Below are 23,394 nucleotides of genomic sequence, written 5' to 3'. Positions count from 1 at the left end.
CATCCGTTTTCCATGCTGGCATGGTTGGGACAGTTTGGCAAGAGCTAGTCAACCAGAGAGCTGCACCAAGCTCCTGTTGTCTGTTTTGGCATGGTTTCTATGGCTGGATGCCCTTCCTAATGCCAACCACTTTACAGAGTGTGCTGGGTGCTTTTTATGTGATACCAGCATTTGTGAACTCACAAGACAAGGACTTCTTGGCTGAGAGAGGGATAGACAAAAGTACAAGAATAGTACACAACATAAAAACACAAGACTGAAAATTAAACACTGAAAGCGACATCAAGGGGAAAGGTTGTTTGTGGTTCTTTATTTTATTTTGTTTTGTATCTAGGGTTTTTTTTTCTGTTTTGTTTATATTGTTGGTCTGCAACAGCTGTAGCTGACTTTTCACTGTTGTTGCTATTCTAGTCTTCCATACTTAACTGTAGCATTGAAACTGTCCCATTCTTCTTTTAAGAGTCTCTGTTTATATTTCCTTCTACTCTGCCATTTCTTGTAATTCAAAATGCCCAAAGGAATAATTATCCACTGCCACAACACTGATAATGCATTAACCCACCACCACCACCACCACCACCACCACCAAAACAACAACAAACTATCACACTATTACCACCACCACCACAACTACAAAGACAACAAACTACCACACTACTATCACCATTACCATAACCACAAATTACCACCACCAACAGCAACACAACTTTCACCCTCCATCACCAACACCCTGTCAACACGACTCACCACCGTCACCTCCACCACCATTGCCATCAACACCACCACCACCAAATTACATTGTAGTATTCCTTGTAATAATGGAAAGCAATAGTAAACAAGATAGGTAAGCATGCACACACACACACACTTATACACAATTACACTCAAGGAAAACAGCAGCAGTAGCAGCAGCAATAACAACAATAAACAAAATAGGAACAACTTAATCAACATTAAACTCAAAAACATTAAACATTTGTGTTTGTATACATGTGGTGAGGCCACCACATTTAGATGTATGAGCCCTGTGATATTACAGCTACTGTTGCATCAACAACAACATTATTTTATTCTGTTATTGCAACAAGGGTGACAGATGAGAGGACTTAACTAATAGTAACAATAACAACAACAACACCACCAAAACAAACCACAGACATTCTCAAGGCACACAGAACTGCAACTGGTAGAACAGTGAAAGCACACAATAAAAATAGAACTACTGAGACAAAAACAGTAACAACACCTACAACAACAATAATAATAATAATAATTGTTGCCAAGCTTGTATTTCTCATTGGATACTGGATGCATTAACTGGGCAATATTGTTTTTATTAAAGTTTAAAAAAAAAATTACAAGAGAGAAGAGTGAGAAAGAAAGAGGAAAAATAAAATTAAAAAAAAACACTTGGAAGAGGTAAAAACAGAAATGTCTTACATTGACAAAGTGGATAACTGGGATGTTACAAGCGTTAGGAAAGAGACGGACAGTGTTATTACTTCTGAAAGATCAAAAAAACGAAGTAAGCACAGTAAATCAAAAAAATCCGTCACAAACTCAACATACACACACAATTTTGAACCACCGCCACCACCTTCATCATCAGACTTCCATTTTCAGAACCCTCAACTGCCTGAGGTGGAATCAACTTCTAACCATTCTTATAGACCGAATAATGAAAAGCAGCTAAACAATAAAGATAAGAAGAATTTTGGCAACTCTGCTATACAGAAACCCAATCTGAGTACTTTTAAATCTCCACCTTCAACACCACCACCTTCCAAATCAGAAAGGGTTAACTCTGCAAATCCTTATATTGTACCTGTGGAAACCTCCGTTCATTCGCAACCTGTAGCAATACAAACAAGGTGTGAAACTTCTGAAAATCAAGGATGGGCAAAGCAAAAATATAAGAAGTGTGTGGAAAAAGTAACCGAAAACCCTTTCCGGATTAGCAAGGTTTGCTCTTTTTTATAATTGTATTTTGTACAGGACAAAGGTCAGGATTGTGGGTTCCATCCCATTCTGAAAATATACATGTTTAGGTATGGTTGTATGGTTAACAGACTTCCTTTTTATACATGGTTTCAAGTTCAGCCCCACAGTGTGACACCTGGGGCATCTACTATGGCTCTGGGTTAACCAACGGCTTGTGAGTGAATTTCATATATATGTAAGTGGGTGTGTGTTCCTGTCTGCTTGTAACTGCCCTCCCACTCCCCATTTGACAACCAGCATGTTTCCTTCCCCATAACTTAGTGGTTCAGCAAAAGAGGCAGATAGAGTAAGTACCGGAATTTTAAAAAAGCAAAAAAAAAAAAAAATGCAGAAGTACTGGGGGTGATTTGTTTGACTAAAACCCTTCAAGATGGTGCCCCAGCATGGCCACAGTCTAATGATTGATAAGTGAAATAAAGAAAAGGTTGTCATCAGATAACACTATTAAGTCCACTCTTTGTTAAGATCTATTTTTTTAAAAATTATTACTTTATCCTCTTTGACTCTTTGATAGGCATGGCCGTGTGGTAAGAAGCTTGCTTCCCAGCCACATGGTTCCAGGTTCAGTTCCACTGTATGGTACTTTGGGCAAGTGTCTTCAAAAATAGCCTCAGGCTGACCAATGCTTTATGAGTGGATTTGATAGACAGAAACACAGAAAGTGAAAGAAGCCTGTTGTGTGTGTGTGTGTGTGTGTGTATATATATATATATATATATATATATGTGTGTGTATTTATGTGTCTCTTTGTATTTGTCTCCTACCACTGCTTGACAACTGGTGCTAGTATGTTTACATCTCTGTAATATAGCAGTTCAGTAAAAGAGACCAATAGAATAAGTACTAGGCTTTAAAAATAAATCCTGGATTGATTCATTCAACTAAAAACCCTTCAAGGTGGTGCCCCAGCATGGTCACAGTCAAATGACTAAAATAAGTAAAACATAAAAGATACCAAGCTCACCTAAGTCTACCTTTGATTCCATGATACAAAACTGACCAAAATACCAGCTTTAACTCTTTAGCATTCAGCTCATTCTATCAAATGGTATGTTTAATCATTCATATTCATCATCATTATATATGTGCAGGAGTGGCTGTGTGGTAAGTAGCTTGCTTACCAACCACATGGTTCTAGGTTCAGTCCCACTACGTGGCACCTTGGGCAAGTGTCTTCTAATATAGCCTCAGGCCAACCCAAGCCTTGTGAGTAGATTTGGTAGACGGAAACTGAAAGAAGCCCATCGTATATATATATATATATATATATATATGTGTGTGTGTGTGTGTGTGTGTGTGTGTGTATACATTTGTGTGTCTGTGTTTGTCCCCCCCAACATTGCTTGACAAGCGATTCTGCTGTGTTTACGTCCCCATAACTTAGCAGTTTGGCAAAAGATACTGATACAAAGAATAAGACCTGGGGTCGATTTGCTCAACTAAAGGTTCCAGCATGAAAACAAGTAAAAGAGTTCCATTTGCTTCAGACTTATCTCTAATTCTAGTGAAAATAAAGTTCTATAGGTGGATCTGTTTGAAACTCTCTCCTAAACTACCTTTGCACTTTGACTGCTTTTTCACCCTTCCAGTAACACTGTAGGATAAATTTCCATTGTTCAAAGCTTACCCTGACTTCTTTCTATTTCTTTTGGGTTAAACCTAAAAGGAAATAATAATTGAGTTATCAGCTGTTCAAGTGCGTATATATGTGTGTGATAACCTTCTACACATCTTCTGCCTATCAAATTTACTCACAAGGCAATTTGTGGCTATAGTTTAGGGTATTTTTCTGAAGGTGCTTCATAGTAGGACTGAACCTGAAATCATGTGGTTGTGAAGTCAACTTCTTAACCACACAACCATATAAATAACACACACACACACACACAAAGATGCATTAATTACATAATTTAATTATATATGCAATTAAAAATCTAGGATGTAAATACCTTGGTGTACATGTATGTATGTGTTATTTGTTAGCACATTTATATGCATATCTTAATTTTTTTCTTTCTCTCTTTCTGTTACAGGATTGCTGCAGTGAATGGATGAAACATTGGTGGTGGGTAGTTTTACTGTTGTTACTGAGTGTTATTGGAATCATCATTGGAACCATTCTGGCTCTAGTTCCTTTAAGGTCCAACCATGAAGATTAATGCCTTCATTGCAAATAAATGGATAAAGAAGAGGTTGATAGTGTAAGTGAAACTAAATCACATATATGTATTAAAAATATTCTTTTGAAAATTTGTCACTGAAAATATCCAAAAATATCACATAATCACTACATTTTATATTTGTTCAGGTACTTGTATACACACACACACACATTCGCTTTTTTTGCAGCTTGAGTAACCATATATCTTCTCTATAGCAAGACACCTTTCCTATACTTTAACCTCTCATCACCTATTATAAAGTCACTTCCCCCAGACTACACTCCACTCATCTGAGGCGTCTTATCTTGCCAGTTAATTGGTGACCTCATGTATTTTCTCAGTATGCTCTGTAAAATGGTTGGTGATATGAAGAACATCCAGCTGTAAGAACCATATCAAAGCAGACAGTTGTTTGGCAGTCCTCTGACTTGTCAGCACCTGTTAAACCATCCAACCCATGCTAGCATTGACACCAAACATCAAATAATGGTGAAAATAATGTTGATGATGTGTGTGTGTGTGTGTGTGCACCTCCTCATCTTTTTACATCTATTTTTCATGCTGGCATGATACAGATAGATTGTCAACATCCAAAGCAGTTCTTATTCAGAGTTACTCCCTGCAAAACAGGTCAGAAACCACACCTTGCTTATACAGTTCATTTTGGCTAGAAGCCTTTCCTATCACCAATTGCTTTACAATGTGCTCAAGGTGCAGTTTTTGGTGAATATTTTATCACCGGCATCTTGTCTTGTCAAAATAAAAGATGATGTTCATGAAAGTGGCTGGTATTTTTTCCAGCACCTCATTCTTGCAATCACCCACAGTAATGCTTGAGTGTTTGGGGTTGCTTTAAAATTTTTTAGAGAGAATTACCAATGCACTTGTGCATAACTGAGAGTGAGTGTATGCTCTTTTGACCAATTTTTATTGTTCGTCTAGGAACGTAATAATTTTTTATATAATAATAATAATGAAATTATTGTATACAGTGCTCAGGTGCACCACAACTTCTCAGAGTATATGCAGTAATGTACAAATGTCTGGAAAGTGAACAGTGTATGAGTCAGATACATGCTTGTGTGTGTATGGAGGGGAGAAAATCAGGTGTAGTGTTGGCGAATCTCAGAAAGCATGGAAGTTTTGAAGGATGCAGTGCTCCGACAACTGATGCCGGCAGTTTGTTCCATGCTTCAGCAACTCTCAGCGTGAAAAAATGTTTCCTGAAGTCATGGGAGCTGTGCTGTTTTCTTACTTTGTAAATATGTCCACGGGTGTTAGATGGGTGGAGTTTGAAAAGGTGCTCAGAGTTATTGTTTGTACGATGGTTGATAATTTTATGGGTGTCTGCCAAGTCAGCTGCCAGACGTCGGAGTTTCAATGTGTCCATGCCCAGGGAAGTAAGGCGTTCAGGATATGGCAAATGCCTTATGGAGGGTATTCTTTTGGTTGCATGTCACTGAACAGCTTCCAGACGATTGATATCCTGGGCAAGATAGGGGTTCCAGACCGGTGTTGCAAATTCCAGGTGAGGTCTTACCATAGCTATATAAAGCCGCAGATAGATAGCCGGAGAGCGGCTCACAAAGGATTTGGTGAGTGATGCCAAGACATCCTCAGCCTTCTTGACAAATTTAGCGATGTGTTTTGTCCAACGCAAATCACTGTCAACAATGACACCCAGGTCACGTTCACATGAAGACTTTTTGAGACTAGTATTGTGGAGGGAGTAGGTTTTTGTTTTGAAAACTACGAAGGTGAGTATTATTTATTGGTAAATTAAGAAAAAAACACTGAGCATTAGGTTGTGAATCACTGCGTTCTGTTCAAATTTCCCTGTTGATTTTTCAATGTGCTTTTGTGACATTCTTATGATAAGTAACAAAACTACCAGACTGTTGATTTAATCAAATATTCTTCTTCTTTAAAAATGATGTTGACCATTTTTTTTTCAACGCTAGAAATATTTTTCATGGAAAAAAATGGATCAATTTTATTCTTATATATAAATCGGACTATAAAACTGCAATAACAAGAAAATATGGAGGGGAAACAATGCATTGTCTCAAAAATGATATAAGGGAGATAATTTTATCTAAAGAGTTCGATGATGGGAGATAATATTTCATAGTAATGGTATAGGAATTGTTAGCTTCAAAGGTGATAAAGACAAATAAAATGTATTATTATTGCACCGGTTTTGTTGAGTTATTCACCAGCATGTTACCATATATCAACTTTTGTATATCATTGAACTGACGCTGGCTATTACCACCTGTTGTTGACAGCTGCTAAATTAATAAACATAGGTTCTCAAGAATGTAGTTTGAGTTCAAATTTCAATCAAAGTTGATCTTGCCCTGTCTTACTGTGAAGTCCATAAAGTAAATTATTATACAGGCTGAAGAGACAATCAATGATGTTCAAGCCGTAATCATCTTGCCTCTGTTTTAGTCAGGAGCTGGACGAAACTGCCGTGAGAACCCTCTCCATTCAAGTAGAAATAAGGATAAGAGTCCCTTAGTTCAAATGTGTGCTGCATGTTCTGTTTGTTGAGAGCTGAACTTGCTATTCATATGAGGTCTCATGACAGCATTTATTAATTAAAGAGGTAGCCTTCTTCTGTAAAGTGGTTTCAACTTGTGTGTGTGTGAATACTCATGTAATATTTTGTCTGGGTTTTCACATTTTGGGTTCATTGGGAATACATGAAGGAGTCATACCCAATGACTAGTGTAGCAGCACCATAGTCAACTGCTACAAAGGTAAAGGTGATGCATAAGATACGAATAATTACAGAGGTATCAAGTTATTGGATCAGGTGATGACAGTCATGGAGAGGGTCATACCCCAACTAATTAGGGAGAGAGTTAGTTTAGACGAGATGCAGTCTGGGTTTGGGATCTTTTCGGTTTGAACGGCAGTTTGTAACATAATTTCTAGGTAGCTAAAGAATTTTAAACTTCGTATACTGGTAGAATGTGTTTATAAAACATCATTTTCTTTTGGCTTTATTGAGAAAATTCTATAGTTTGTAACATATTTCGTGTTTAATTTCTTGCATTTCGGCAATTTTAACCAATCACTGATGTCCATTTAGGTAAACAACATTCTGTGCCGCATGAAAATGTCCCTAATTTAAGAAACAGATTGGGTTTACTTACATTTGTGAAGAAAAAAAGATACCCTTCCTCCACCCTAACCCTAAAATAGATTGAAATGCAATAGATCGATACTAGGGTCATAATTATGGGTGACAATTTCATATGACACCGCTAGAAAAAACTTAGCAATGCAACCTGACTGGTCCCATGCTGGTGGCATGTAAAAAGCATATTCAAGTGTGGTCATTACCAGTCCCACCTGACTGGCTCCTGTGCCAGTTGCATGTAAAAAGCACTATTCAAGTGTAATCGATGCCAGTACTGCCTGACTGGCTCTTGTGCTGGTGGCAAGTAAAAAGCACCCACTACACTCTTGGAGTGGTTGGCATTAGGAAGGGCATCAAGCTGTAGAAACCTTGCCAGATCACATTGGAGCCTGGTGCAGCCATCTGGTTTGCAAGTCCTCAGTCAAACTATCCAATCCATGCCAGTATGGAAAGCAATGTTAAATGATGATGATGATGTCATTTTCCTTGTTTCTTAATATCAGTAAATTTGGGCATTGCCATCAAGTTTATGACAAGGAAGAGATTGGTTAAAATATAGTAGAATCCATGTGATATATTGTTTGTCTGGGATTCACATTACAAATGATGGTTGTGCATGTAAGCTGAAGCATTAGCGAAAGTTTTCTGAAGTGCTGTTAGATTGGTTGTTTTGTGACTCTAGATGTTAGTATTTCAGAAGTTTACTCCAGAATTCCTTGAAGAGTCAATCCTATCTTTTGCAGTAGACTGACAACTCCAAGTATGTTTCGATGTTATTAGACCTCGTTAAAAAAAAACATAGTTTATTTTTATTATCAAATTTTAGACTGACTAGATAAGATATGAGATTTTTCTGAATGGATAGTGAATGACGTGATAACTATGTAATTGTGAACATGTTAATAGAGAATAAAAGTGTCACTTTCAATTGAATTCCTTTTTGGTAAACAGTAACTTAGCGGTTTGGTCAAAGTGACCGATAGAATAAGTACTAGACTAAAAAAAAAGGACTGGGGTTGATTCATTCGACTAAAAATTCTTCATGGCAGTGCTACAGCATGGCCATGGTCTAATGACTGAAGCATGTAAAAGATAAAAGACGTTACGAATTTTTACTAAAACTGCATGGAAGAAATTTGGGATAGAAGGCTACCAGAGGAATAGCATTTAAAATTCATAAGACGAGTCTTGTTACACAGAGAATCACACTGATTCTGTCTAAGTATTAGGTGAAAGATACCTGTATCTGTAGATTATCCAGCCACTAATGCTGTTAAGTTTCATTGATCAACCAAGTGGTATACTTTTTCATAATCAAAATTGATAGAATAGCTACAAAGTTATTATTTGCGAGAACATTAATTTGGGTTAAAAGTCAAGCTAACGAGAATGGGGATTCTGCATCAAGTCTTTTTGGACTCTACTTAGCTCATGTTGTATCCTAGTAAGGTGCAAAACATAAAACATTCTATTACAGAAAATGGTGTAATGTTACAAATATTGATATTGTACAGTGGGTGTGGTTTCATTTATAAGAAATTAGTTGAATAAATTGAAAATTAATTTCTAAAATATATATATATATAAAGGTTAATAGAAGCGTCACATTTATTTTAATTTCTTTTTGATAAACAGTAAAAATATTATTTACTATTTAAAAAATGTAATTATAGATTTGGTGCTTTAATATATATGATAGTCAAAGGGAGATAAATCCTTACAGTTACAAATTCTATTCCACAGCAAATATCGAAATTGTCAGATTATTTTATCCGAGATATTGCACCGCTGCAGTCATTAACCACATAACCAAGTAAACTCTTCTGATTCAGCAAACTTATAATCGAATCATTCCAGCCGTGACCATCTCGTTATATCAAGGGGTAAATTGTCCAATACCTCTTTCTTAAGGGTGGCAGAGTAGATTTTAAGCAAATTTGGTTGCTAATTCTATTGAGTTGAGTGACCACATAGAAGCTTTCTTGTTGTTGATCCTTCTTCAATAACTGTTGATGGTTTGATTTCTCTTTTGCTTGGAAAAGGAGTTATTGGAATACTGGTACCATTTTAGTATGTGGAAGTCACTGAAGTTTCAAGTCTGCTAGTTTAAATTTATTTTGATGTTATTAAGTTGGTCCCTGAAATAAGGTCCCATCTTTTATTTTCCAAGTAAAATTTTTGTCAAAATTAATATTAAAAAAATAGAAATACCAATTTAATTAAAATAATGGTTTAAAATTTTGGCATAAGCCAGCAAGTTTGATGGAAGGGAATAAGTTGATTACATTAACCCATGTACTTCACTAGTACTTTGCTTTTCATCCTTCGTAAGTCAATAAAATAATGTCGACCAAAGTTGAATTTGAACTCAAAATGGAAAGAGCTGGAAGAAATGTTTTGCAGCGTTTTGTCTGACACACTAATGATTCTGCCAGCTTGCTGCTTTAAGAAGGAAAAAAACGTATCATATATTTATCATCAATTAACATTCATCTTCCCCACCAGCCAGGGTTGGATCCATTGAGCTGGACTGTATTGAGCTCCAATGCCTGCTTTGACATAGTTTCTACAGCTGGATACCCTTCCTAACACCAACCACTTTACAAAATGTACTGAGTGCTTCTTCCATGATACCAGCACTACAAGGTGACTAGGTAGCTAACAAGACAAAGAAAAGATGCTTGTCTAAGTGGGGTTGTAGCAAAGAGGGTGATGGCTTTATACCTTGCTACAGAGGAAATACATGGCTTCTCTGCAGTATATAAGGGCATGCGGGTCTAGCTATAAAGAAGACAATACCGGTGAGGATGAGGCGTCAGAGTATAATCTCAAAGCACAAGAAAGTGATTAATTAGAGAGAATACAGACAAATAATCTTAGATGAATTCATTCAAGTATGAAAGGAGAGTAACAGACGGTTAGAGATGGGTGTTGAAGTGAATGGAATAAGGGAGAAGGTATCGTTAATGGTATGTATCAGTGTAAGGGGAAGACGAAAGAATAGGAATGGCTCAAGGAGATGATAAATTGCAGTACAAGAAAGGGAGAGCAGCAACATAAACTAATGCACAGTACTTAACCTATTAACACTAGTCCATGGGAAATAACTCTTTCTCAATATTTTTCAATATCGATATACCACCACCACCATCTGTCTGTCTCTCTCTCAATAGAACTGCTACCCCCGCTATCTCTTTCTCTCTTCAGCTAACTTTTTAACCACGTAATAAGTATTCCTTCCCCTTTTTCTGTCATTCTTCTCTTCTACCCTCAGCTGACCACGTGATGCATTTGGCCTAAATGTATTAATAATAATCAGCTTTCTCTACTTCTTCCTCTCTCCTTTCTTCACTTCCTCTCTCTCTACCTCTGCAATTAACTAATGTATAACTGGCGAATGAACAAGCAGATTATTATATATATACAAATTTTTTTCTTTCTTTTTCAGTAACAAAGAAATGATGAGAGAAAGCAATTTTGTTTACTTCTGCATCAACCAAAACTAAAGACAAATTTTTGCAACAATGTATTTCCCCGCCAAAACAGGACACCTTTAAAATACACATTTTCTTCTTTTCACCATTTACTTTATATATATAACAACTTGTAAAGTTTATTCAATGCCAATTTTAAAATCCTTCTGTCCAACCAGAAGACATCATAAACAGAGTTCATCAACAATCTACTTCTGCGAAAAACCATAATTTGATCTAATAATCAATCATTTACTAACAAACATTAATTAAGTATGCAATGCACTATCATTATTCTGTCTAATTTGTACACTAAGCACCAACTAGCTTATCATCTAGTTGTGCTTAATTTAATAAACTCTAAAACATGACTGTGTGACTAGAGTGTTTGTTCTGTAAGTACATGGATCCAGATGTGATCTTACTGTGCAACTGTCTCATACTCTAGCCTTGATATTCTGGCGTATGGAACTTGATAGAAGGAAACTGTGTAGAAACCTGATGTATGTATGTATATATAAATATATACACATTCAGACACACACACAGCACATATACATCTTTTCACTTCAAGCCTTGTTCCATTTTCTTCTGTCAGTTATCTTTATTCTTTTAAAGTCCACTCACTCTCCTACTTCACATCTCAATACCATACACACATTTTTCTCCCTATCATTTGTCTACTCTCAATATATCTTTTATTTTATCACTTTACCTCTCTAATTCCCATTTCCTGTTTGCATTTCTATATATTTCAGCATCTGCTTTCATGACTTCCTTTCTCACTTGCTGGCCTCTTCACCCTCCACTCACCACACACTTAGTCAATCTTCCACCTATCTATTTATCTCTCTCAGGACAGTCTTCGTCCCACCACCATATCAGAAAGGGAGGAAACCAACCAAAAAAAAACACACATTTGGCATTTTATATTTTAAGCTATACATGTTTTTATGTATGTGAATCTGTACCTGTATTCATGTTTACACCAATTGTTATTGTGTTCCTTTAAAGTTTATGAATTATTAATTTGGTTAATAGAAATTGTTAAAATAACAACCAGACTAGAATATGTAATAGGGTCAATATGATGGACTAAAACACTTGAAGTCAGTACTCAAGCATGGCTGCAGTCCAAATACTGAAACTTGTAACTAACTTTTTAAAACTGTTTTGTATTTGCCTTTTATATATTTAACAATTTATTTGAATAAATTATTTAAAAATTAATTAAATTTTATGTTAATATTGTTATTTATTTTAAGCAAATATATAAGGATATATTCTTAAATGAAGTGTGTGTGTGTGGCTTGGTGGTTCGGGTTTTGCACTCATAATTTCAAAATTGTGGTTTCAATTCCTGGACCAGGGAGTGTGTTGTGTTCTTGAGCAAAACACTTCATTTCACATTACTCCACTTGTAAACGAATTACCCTGCAATGGATTGGCTTCCTGTTTAAAGGGAATGTCATGATTTTGGTCAATTATACACTTTAGACCTACCCACTTAGCCAGTGGGGTGGCATCAGTTGAAAGCTACAACATGAAGAAGCACATTATGACTAGTGGTGGATAATAATGATATTCTTATGTATTTAGTCTTCCTGTGAGCAATATCAAATATAAATAAACTAAAATAAATTGTTGTCAAAATAAAAAGCCAATGGAAAATAAAAGGAAGAGTAAAGGAAAAAGAAATTATAAGAGTTGTTTTTTAATTAAATATTTTACTTTATTTTTTTTACCAAAATACCTCATATTTTTCTTGAATGTTTTTAATATTCCTAGAGAGAGATTCTTTTATTTGCGATTCTTTTAGAACAGTGAGAAGATCAAACATTGAGTCCAAAAGATGACACACAAAAGAGGCACTTATCTTAGAATCATTCACTGATATTAAATCCATTGATATTTCTTGTAAATCTTCTTTGTTGCCTGAAGTTTTCGAATTTTCTAGATTGTTTGTTTTCGTTTGGAAATGAATACCACCAGATTCCAGTTTCAATGTTTGATCAAAGTAAAGAGATGCATAGGAGTTTAAAAATGATGTGGTTTCAACAAGATATAGCAATACGGTTTCACTGTTAAACCATGGCAGAAACTTAAGGATCAAAACTAAATTTGAAAATGTCTGGGAAATTACCAAAATGGCAAACATCACATTTGTAGTTTGGTTGAGAACATTTTCTGAAAGAATTAGTTTCTGGAATATAAAATAAAAAAAAAATGATATAAAATAATATAAAAAAGAGAAAAAAGAAAGAAAAGTGCTGGAAGCCTACCAATTGGTTAGCTGGCCAAATAACCAGTCAATGGTTTTTAAAAAAATGTTCATGTTGCCTGGTGCAGTAACAAATCTGCCAGCTTGCTGCCCTATACTACTACTAATAATAATGATAATAATAATTATGGCTTTAAATATTGGCACAAGGTCAGCAAAGTTGGGGGAGGGGGATAAATTAATTACATCACCCTCAGTGCTTGATTGGCTCTCATTTTATCAACTCTGAAAGGGCGAAAGGCAAAAATCGACCTCAGCAGAATTTGAACTCACAATGTAAAGACAGACAAAATACCGCTAAGCATTTTGCCCAGTGTGCTAATGATTCTACCAGCTTGCCGCCTTACTACTACTACTACTACTAATAATAATAATAATCCTTTCTACTAAAGGCACAAGCCTGAAATTTTGGGGTGAGGGTTAGTTGATTATATAAACCCCAGTACATAACTGGTACCTATTTCATCAATCTCAAAAGGATGAAGTCGACCTCGGCTGAATTTGAACTCAGAACACAAGGATTGATGAACTGTCACTTGTCACTAAGCATTTTGCCTGGCATGCTAATGATTCTTCCAGCTCACCATCTTAATAATAATAATAATAATAGGAGGAGTCAGGAAGATACTCTGCAAGAAATGGAAACAAAATTGAAAGAAGAAAAAATTCATAATAATAATGTGTTGCTTACTCTAATCACAGCTAGAATATTGTTGAGCACATGTCTGCTACTATTGGCATCTAGTGGACCCTGAAGAACTGCAGAATCAATAAGAATCTGACACAATCCAGAATATTCTTGTAAACCTAAAATAGTGGAAACAAGAAAAATATACTACAAAAAGATCTCATGTTTAATATTCAAATGATTTATACAATTGAATCATCATCATCATTTAATGTTCGCTTTCCATACTAGCATGGGTTGGATGATTTGACTGAGGACTGGCAAACCAGATGGCTGCACCAGGCTCCAATCTGATCTGGCAGAGTTTCTACAGCTAGATGCCCTTCTTAACGCCAACCACTCCGAGAATGTAGTGGGTGCTTTTATGTGCCACCGGCACGAGGGCCAGTCAGGCGGGACTGGCAACGGCCACGCTCAAGTGGTGTTTTTTACATGCCACCTGCATAGGAGCCAGTCCAACAGCATTGCCAATGACCTCGCTCAAATGTTTTTCGTGTGCCACCAGCACAAGTGCCAGTAAGGTGACACTGGTAACGATCACATTTGAATGGTGCTTTTTACGTGCCACTGGCATGGAAGCCAGTCAGCTGCTCTGGCAACGATAACACTCAGATAGTGTTCTTAGCGCTCCACTGGCACGGGTGCCAGTCATTGAATTCACAAATTTGACTTGATTTCGATTTCACTTGCCTCAAAGGTCTTTGCAAACAGAGTTTAGAGTCGAATGAAGGAAAGGTATGCATAAGTGGGCTGGTTACACCCCTGATATAGGCCACGGGTTATGGTCTCACTTGGCTTGCCGGGTCTTCTCACAGACTAAAAGACTGACCTTCCTATTGATTTGGCTGAACTCTTGTCGATAACTTGTTTCACACAAAATACACTAACAAACCTCATGTACTTGGTAGTGCAGTAGGAATTTCTGGTACCATAAAATGAAGTCATATCCTAGGTTGGAGAGGACTTTTTAGTCCTGTTGAGGATATAGCTACCTCTCTAATGATTGTGCCATGATACAATGCACTCAATACACTGTGTAAGGTGGTTGGTGATAAGAAGAGCATCCAGTGGTAGAAATCAAGCCAAGGATCAGATTGGGGCCTAGTGCAGCCTCCTGCCTTGCCAGTCAAATCATCCAATCCATACCAGCATGGAAAACGAACGTTAAACGATGATGATGATGAAATATACAGAAAAGCAGGCATGACTGTGTGGTTAAGAAGCTTGTTTCCCAATCACGTGGTCTTGGGTTCAGTCCCACTTGGGTGAGTGTCTTCTACTATAGCTCCAGGCTGACCAAAGTCTTGTGAGTGAATCTGGTAGTCAGAAACTAAAAAAGCCTACTGTATATACAGTGTGTGTGTGTGTGTGTGTCTGGTTTCCTTGTCTGGTCATCAAGCGATGACTACAAATGAGCATCACTGTTATAAAAGAGATGATGTTTTTTTTCCAGTCTGTCGTGAAAGACATGTCTGGCAATAGAGAAATATTATCTTGTTTAGGAAACAGGTGAGAGTTGGCAACAGGAAGGACATCTAGTTGTAAAAACCACACCAAACAGTCAAGCTAGATACAGGCTTTTGGCTTGCCAGCTCCTGTCAAACTGTCCAGTCCATATGACAGCATGAAAAATGGACATTAAATAATGAGGAGGATGACACACACACATGTATCAACTTATGTGTGTGTGTGTTTACAGCAGACTCATGCCTGGTAAATCCATGGGACATAGATTTTTTCTGAAGGTAAAGTACAATCATGTGAGGTTTGAACTTAGACTGTAAAGAGACGTAACCAAATACCACACAGTACCGACCTCTAACAATTGTACCATATCAGTGTGTATTTTTGAAATTCCATTCCAAACAAACCTAGTTTTCCTTCTTCACATACACACAGAGTCAGACATGCACACCAACAAAGAGACTTCTATATGGTTGCTTGACTCACAAGAAATAGCAACCAAACATCCCTTGAGTCATATGCTACAGTCTTAAAAATGGAAGGACATGATACAGAATGTAGTCTCTGATAAAATAAACCTGGAGAGATGCTCACACTGAACTGTCTTTTGAGCAGAGATTTGGTTTTGAATAGGGAACTGCCCTGAGATTGAACATCAACGTTAAATACATACAAGCATGCATCCTGCATTCCTAGATGCATCCTGCCTTCCCAGATGCAACCAGCATTCTCACATGCATTCTGCATTCACACATGCAAGCAGAAAGTATAAATAGTGAAATATTGAAAAGAAAAAAGAAAACTTACCTGTAATATCAAAGAAAGGTACAACTGGGAGAAAATTTGCTTGACAAGGCACAACAAGTTGTTTCTGGTGTAAAAGATGCTTCAAAAACTGACAAACCAGAATACATTCTGAACTTAACAAATTAGGAATTAGCTGAAAAAGAAAATTGACAATAGAAACTGCTATGTGATGCTCCAGTATGGTCACCCAGCCCAATACTAAGTGATTAGTGAAAGAATAAAAAAAATCATCATCATCATCATCATTTAACGTCCGCTTCCCATGCTAGCATGGGTTGGACGATTTTGACTGAGGTCTGGCGAACAACCAGATGGCTGCACCAGGTTCCAATCTTGATCTGGCAGAGTTTCTACAGCTGGATGCCCTTCCTAACGCCAGGAAATAGAAGTATATATTTTCCCTGGCTAAGAGACATGAGCATTTTTACACATACACATACAAAGGATGGATGTTTAGTTTCTGCTTATCAAATTCACTCAGCCTGAGGCTGTAGTTAAAAAAGTGCCACACACACACACACACACACTTATATATATATACACATACATACATACATACATATGGCACCACAACAGAATTGATTTCCTAAAACCAAGGTGCTACATGAAAAAGCACTGGTGTTGGTGCCACATAAAAAGCACCCAGTACACTCTGTGGAGTGGTTGGCATTAGGAGGGGCAGCCAGAGGTAGAAACTAAGCAAAAACAGACAATGGAACTGGGTGTGTACCCTGGCCTTGTCAGTTCCTATTAAGCTATCCAACCTATGCCAGCTTCGAAAATGGATGCTAAATTATGATGATATATATGTGTGTGTGTGTATATATATATATATGTATATATATATATATATATATATATTATATATATATATATATATATATATAATATATATGTCAAAAGGTTGAATTATAATTCATCCTTTTACTTTGGAGGGTTCCAAATATTTTGCTGGTAGCTTACAGCCCCAAACTCTTGTTCTCATTGCATTCTAGCAGCCTCCTATATACTACATTCACTAGCTTAATTTCATTCTCATGCATAAATTTTTTTTCAAGTACACACCATATCGAATATTGCTTGTAACTGTCAAATCATATCCTAATTCAAACATAACTATGCTTTTTCCATTGGACATCTCTATAAAACCACTACATTTAGTCATCCAATAAATGACTTATTTATCTACTTACTCTTCTACAGAGGGAATGTCTCTTAAAACCTTTTTCACTCATATTTTCAAATAACCGTTTGTTGCCTCAGTTTTAGCTTATACACAACTAAACTCACATTCTTTATTAAGATGCTCTCAATTTTCATAAGGATAAATATGTATATCCAAATTTGTTCTCTGCTATTTCCTTCATCAAGTCCTCTGTAATAATAATTTTTGATTAAACTTCTTGCGCTGAGAAGAACAATGATATGTAATTAATTTAATCAAATTAATTTAATTATACTACCATGAATTTACATGTTAATATCGCTATTTGAAATGATCGTATGCATGTATTAAAATTATTTTAAATTTTAACATCTCCATTTTTAACAAATTTGTTGAGTTCTATACGATACCTTTCCATAAATTCTCATAACACATCATCATCATCATTTAGCGTCCGCTTTCCATGCTAGCATGATAGACAGAGAGAGAGAGATACTGGCTGCATGGTTAAAAAGAAGTTTGCTTTCCAATCATATGGTTTGGGGTTCAGTCCCACTGTGTAGCACCTTGGGCGAGTAAGTATCTTCTAGTATAGCCCTGAGCCAACTAAAGCCTTGTGAGTAGATCTGATAAGCAGAAACTGAAAGTAACCCACCATAAGTACGTGTGTCCGTGTCCCTGTGCATCACCCATCATACAAGTGGTGTCCCTCATTTCTAATATTCTGTAAAAACACATCTGCCCCATGGCGAAATATTACCTTGTTTGGAAACAGGTGAAGCTTGGCAACAGAAAGGGCATCCAACCGCAGAAAATCTTGGTCGATGCCAGTGCTGGCTGATTGGTCCTGTACTGGTGGCATATACAAAGCACCATTGAAGTGTGGTTGTTGCCAGTGCCGCCTGACTGGCTCCCATGTGTTGGTGGCATGTAAAAAGCACCATTCAAGCATGGTCAATGGCAGTACTGCCTGACTGGCCCATGTACCGGTGGCATGTAAAAAACACCCACTACACTCATGGAATGGTTGGCGTTAGGAAGGGCATCCAGCTGTAGAAACTTTGCCAGATCAGATTGGGGCATGGTGCAGCCTTCTGGTTTGACAGCTCTCAGTCAAACCATCCAACCCACGCCAGCATGGAAAGTGGACATTAAACGATGATGATGATGAAGCAGGAGTAAAGTGGACATTAAAAAAACTGAAGACAATGACATAATACTTATCAAACTCACCTGAGCCAAAGCTAGACAAACATGATCTCTGCTTAGATGTAAATTGCTAGGGAAATGTTCACTCATCTCTTGACAAAATTCCTCATCAATACTGACAAATCTCAGAAGGTTCAATGTTTGAGAAAGATCTACAAAGAAAACTTTATTGTGTAAAATGAAGGAATTTCTGTGGCCATGATGTCTTGACATTTAATTATAGTTTATAGCAGTGTGCAACACAAATATTATTTCAATGACAAAATATCAAAAATTAATGTCATATAATACGAATTTTGTTGCTAGTTTGGATTTTAACCAAACGAGGAAGAAAAAAAGGATAAATTAAGTACATACCACAGTCATGTAGTAAATTCTGTGTCTTGAGGAATTGACAGCAAATTGACTGGTTCACCTGCAGAATGGAATGATTATCTTGTTATACACATCTGTAGTAATTTTCATCTTCAAATTGCAAAATGGTATTTTAAATCAACCAACATGTCCTTTAGTATGAAATAGAACATTCTGTTCTTTGCAAAAAGCACTCATTCATCATCATCGTTTAGCATCCGCTTTCCATGCTAGCATGGGTTGGACAGTTTAACTGGGGTCTGGGAAGCCAGAAGGCTGCACCAGGCCCAGTCTTATCTGGCAATGTTTCTACGGCTGGATGCCCTTCCTAACGCCAACCACTCCATGAGTGTAGTGGGTGCTTTTTACGTGACACCGGCACAGGTGCCAGACGAGGTTGGCAAACGGCCACGATCGGATGGTGCTTTTTACGTGCCACAAAAGCTGTCAGCTGTGCACCTCAGAATCTTATGAAATTCTATTCTCATCCTCCAACTACTTAATGACATTCAGGATTAAACCGATCTTGCAGATATAAAATTTTTAAAACTTTAAATATTTCAAACCAATTATCATCATCATTGTTTAACATCCGCTTTCCATACTAGCATGGGTTGGACGATTTGACTGAGGACTGGTGAACCAGATGACTGCACCAGGCTCCAATCTGATCTGGCAGAGTTTCTACAGCTGGATGCCCTTCCTAACGCCAACCACTCCAAGAGTGGAGTGGGTGCTTTTACATGCCACCGACACAAGTGCCAGTAAGGCAACGCTGGTAACGATCAGGCTCGAATGGTGCTTTTTACGTGCCACCGGCACAGAAGCCAGTTAGCTGTTCTGACAATGATCACACTTGGAATTACTCACGCTCAGATTATATTTTCCGAATTTAATAAAACATAATATTAATTATGTAAGTACATGTGTGTGTGTGTGTGTGTGTATGTATGTATGTATATTATTTTAACCTCAATTCAGCCTTGAGTAAACAAACCTATGATTAAAGGCATTCCTACCATTTTCTTTTTATCTCTGATTACCTGATTAGCTTATACTTACATCATTCTCATTTTTACACAACAGCTTCCTAAGTCTGAATTTAACTGTCCAGTCCAAAGATTTTATTTCTTCTTTCAACCACAACACAATATTTCCTGTAAAAATGATCAGGAAAGAAACAAGAGAAAACAAATCAACATCTCCACATTTTATGAAATAAAATACAATCATAGCCTATGAAAACATATTTAAGATTATCTTTTCTTGTCTGATTTTCTGATGTGTAATCTTTATACTTTAGTAGAATCACCATCTGAACGTCGCCGATGCCAGCGCTGCCTTACTGGCTGCTGTGTTGGTGGCACATGACCTTCTGTGCTTGAGGAGACCTATTGAGTCAAGTACATCAACATCAAAATAAATATCAAATGGAAATTGTAGTGGCCGATGCCAGCTCCACCTTGAGTAGCTTCTGTGCCGGTGGCACGTAAAAAGCACCAACCGATTGTGGCCGCTACCAGCCTCCCCTGGCACGTAAAAAGCACCCACTACACTCACAGAGTGGTTGGCATTAGGAAGGACATCCAGCTGTAGAAACACTGCCAGATCAGACTGGAGCCTGGTGCAGCCTCCTGGCTTCCCAGACCCCGGTCAAACCGTCCAACCCGTGCTAGCACAGAAAACGGACGTTAAACGATGATGATGATGATGATGATGAATCAAACATTTAGTAATTGGTCATAAAAAATTGACATAATTCTCTACGTATGGTTAAAAAGCTTGCTTCCCAACCATGTCGTCTTGAGTTCAATTCAACTGTGTGACACCTTGGGTATGTCTTCTACTACAGCTAGGCCCAGGTTGATCAACAAATGCAGTGAATTTCAACCATAATATGCTAAGAAAAGGGTTAATTAAATTGGTCTTTTCTTCACCCATCATATATCTTTTTCCTTGTTTCATTCATTAGACTGTGGCCATGCTGGAGCACCATCTTAAACAATTTCAATTGAACAAATCAACCACAGTGCTTTTCTTTTCTTAAAGCCTGGCACTTATTCTGTTGGTCTCTTCTGCTGAACTGCCAAGTCACAGGGAAGTAAACTCACCAGCACCGTTAAGCAGTGGAGTGGGAGGCAAACACACACATAGAACGGGCTTCTTTCAGTTATAGTCTAACAAATCTACTCAAGATGCTTTGATCAGCCCGAGGTTATAGTAGAAGACACTTGCCCATATGCCATGCAGTGGGACTGAACCTGGAACCATGTGCTTGGGAAGCAAACTTCTTACCACACAGCCATATTATATATATATATATATATATATATGTATGTGTGTGTGTGTGTGTGTGTGTGTGGAAGGGTGTGCCTTTCAGGTGGAGGTCTAAAAAGACATGTTAAGAGAGTGTATATGGTGACACCTGTTTCTCCTGCCAGCCAACCAGCACAGCTGTCTAGCATATGATAAAATGTGTAAAAGCTTGGCTGGGCTTAAAAGTCATATAAGGGCATCTCATGGCAAGAATCATGAATCATTTCAGTAAGTCTTCTTGGCAATGGCTTTTCTCGTGTAACGAGGATGCAGCTGTGATATATATAAATATATATAATTATTTGAGGGAATATTAATCCAAACTTACAGGGAAAAAAATTCAATTTAGAAATACTAAATCAAATTTCACACAATATAATATATATATATAAAAATTAGAAAAAAACACCTTTTATCAATTCAAAATGAACAATTCTTTTAATTTTAATATTTCTATTATATGTAATTTTCTAGATGGTGTAATTTAATCGTTCATTTTGAATTGATAAAAGGTGTTTTTTGTCTAATTTATATATATATATATAGCTAACCTTGTGCAACATGAACAAAGTAAGCTCTTCTGTGGCACATATTATGAGCAGGCCTCTAGTCTGAGGATAATCCATAACTCATGAATCTTGGGATACCCCCTCTATCCTTCCTATTGTCAGAAGTACTAAAGAGTGCTACTCCTTGTACCCAGATGAAATGACTGAAAAAAAAAAGGTAAACAAAGATGAATGAATATATAAATTCTGACTCACCTTGAACAAGAGTATAATTGTTAATCAAGATCTCAACCACTTGATCTATTAAACTAATCAGCAGTGCTTTCATGTTGACCAATTGTTTTGCTTGGTTGACATCTTCCCAGAATTCAGTGCAGTCATTCAATGCATAACAGAACTGTAGAAGGACAACATGGAGCTGTATGTTGTCAAGACACGATTTAATCTGGGATTCTTCACAGCTGAACACAACTGATGCCAAATGTAACAGCGAGACAGGGTTATGGAGGTGGCAGTCGGTTGAAGTAAGTAAATGAAGATGTGGTAGGATATAAATTCTGAGAATTTCAGTAGTCTGCAGGAGAATTTGTTTTATTCCATATTTTTGGCAAACACCTATGGAAAATGGCTGGAGATGAAGTGAGGAAAAAGAAAGTAAACCAAAATATAAAAATCTTCATCATCATCATCAACATCATTTAACGTCCATTTTCTATGCTGGCATGGGTTAGATGGCTTGACAGGAACTGGCAGGGCCAGGGGGCTGCACCAGTCTCCATTGTCTGTTCTGGCATGATTTCTAAGGCTTAATGCCACCCCTAACACCACTTCATAGAGTGTAGTGGGTGCTTTTTACATAGCACCGGCACCAATGCTTTTTATGTGGCAAAGAACAATATAATATATAATTCTGCTAATATAAAACTTCTGGGGGTTATTATACCCATCAGGCATGGTGGCTGTGTGGTTAAGAAGTCTGCTTGACAAAACTTGTGGTCCTGGGATCAATCCTGTTGGGTGACAGACAACATTGGATATGCAGAAAAGAAATATGAGTGCACAAGAGGTGCAGTTAGATTAGAGACAGGTTGACAGAGAAGGACTGTGTCTGTAGCAGTTGCAGTATTAGTGTGCATGAGCTGAAAGGACAATTAAAAGGAATCAGATGTTGTGTGCAAGAGAGAAGACTGAGCTGGTAAGGACAAGGGATGTGTATGGAGGATGGCAGTTGAGAAGAGAATTGTAAAGAGATCTGTGGAAAAGGAAGACTAAGGAAGAGAAGGGAAAACATGGTGAAAGTTGATCTTGAGATGCTGGATCTCATGAAAAGATGACAAGTGTCTGCAACAAGCAACAAGTGCTGTGTTGGAGATGACTCATCCAACCCTTGCAAGCATAGAAAAAACAAATGTAAATATGTATCATCATCACTATTTAATGTCTGGTTTCCATGCTTTGACAGGATCTGACGAGCAACAGAACTGTCAAACAAGGCGGCGAGCTGGCAGAAACGTTAGCACACTGGGTAAAATGCTTAGCGGTATTTCGTTTGCCGCTACGTTCTGAGTTCAAATTCCACCGAGGCTGACTTTGCCTTTCATCCTTTCGGGGTCAATTAAATAAGTACCAGTTACGCATTGGGGTCAATATAATCGACTTAATTCATTTGTCTGTCCCCACTGTGTGTAGCCCCTTGTGGGCATTAAAGAAATAAGAGCTGTCAACTTTGAGATGGCTTCAATGGCTAAATACCCTACCTAATACCAACCACTTTCCACTGAGTATTCAATGCTTTTGTTTTCATGCAGCTAGTA

The 23,394-nt window shown here is 37.3% G+C and overlaps 2 protein-coding genes across 3 annotated transcripts in view; one reads left to right on the top strand and one right to left on the bottom strand.

The window, feature by feature from the left end:
* The first annotated feature begins 399 nt into the window (after positions 1 to 399).
* On the top strand, positions 400 to 11,705 carry LOC118764617. The gene is made up of 3 exons (XM_036505536.1): positions 400 to 1,962; positions 4,035 to 4,202; positions 10,763 to 11,705. The coding sequence occupies exons 1-2, from the start codon at positions 1,432 to 1,434 to the stop codon at positions 4,158 to 4,160; spliced, it is 657 nt and encodes a 218-aa protein (XP_036361429.1). The 5' UTR covers positions 400 to 1,431; the 3' UTR covers positions 4,161 to 4,202; positions 10,763 to 11,705.
* Positions 11,706 to 12,497: 792 nt separating this feature from the next.
* Positions 12,498 to 23,394, bottom strand: part of LOC115214870 — a 38,515-nt gene continuing 27,618 nt past the window's right edge. For both annotated transcript variants that reach the window (XM_036505535.1, XM_029783902.2), the window contains exons 9-15: positions 21,836 to 22,208; positions 19,818 to 19,912; positions 18,759 to 18,816; positions 18,426 to 18,553; positions 16,028 to 16,160; positions 13,760 to 13,875; positions 12,498 to 12,990 (exon numbers count right to left, since the gene is read on the bottom strand). In XM_036505535.1, the coding sequence (XP_036361428.1) occupies positions 12,529 to 12,990; positions 13,760 to 13,875; positions 16,028 to 16,160; positions 18,426 to 18,553; positions 18,759 to 18,816; positions 19,818 to 19,912; positions 21,836 to 22,208 (1,365 nt within the window). In that variant the 3' untranslated portion in view covers positions 12,498 to 12,528. The remainder of the gene's footprint in view (positions 12,991 to 13,759; positions 13,876 to 16,027; positions 16,161 to 18,425; positions 18,554 to 18,758; positions 18,817 to 19,817; positions 19,913 to 21,835; positions 22,209 to 23,394) is intronic.

Source organism: Octopus sinensis, linkage group LG8 (genome assembly GCF_006345805.1).
Source record: "Octopus sinensis linkage group LG8, ASM634580v1, whole genome shotgun sequence".
In the NCBI taxonomy this organism is placed as follows: Eukaryota; Metazoa; Mollusca; class Cephalopoda; order Octopoda; family Octopodidae; genus Octopus; species Octopus sinensis.
This window is presented reverse-complemented; position numbering and strand designations above follow the sequence as displayed.

Bases quoted from the DNA above. Each gene is read 5' to 3' on its own strand.
- LOC118764617 (XM_036505536.1), top strand. From the start codon at position 1,432: ATGTCTTACATTGACAAAGTGGATAACTGGGATGTTACAAGCGTTAGG. The intron at 1,963-4,034 runs GTTTGCTCTTTT...TTTCTGTTACAG, and splicing joins ACCCTTTCCGGATTAGCAAG to GATTGCTGCAGTGAATGGAT.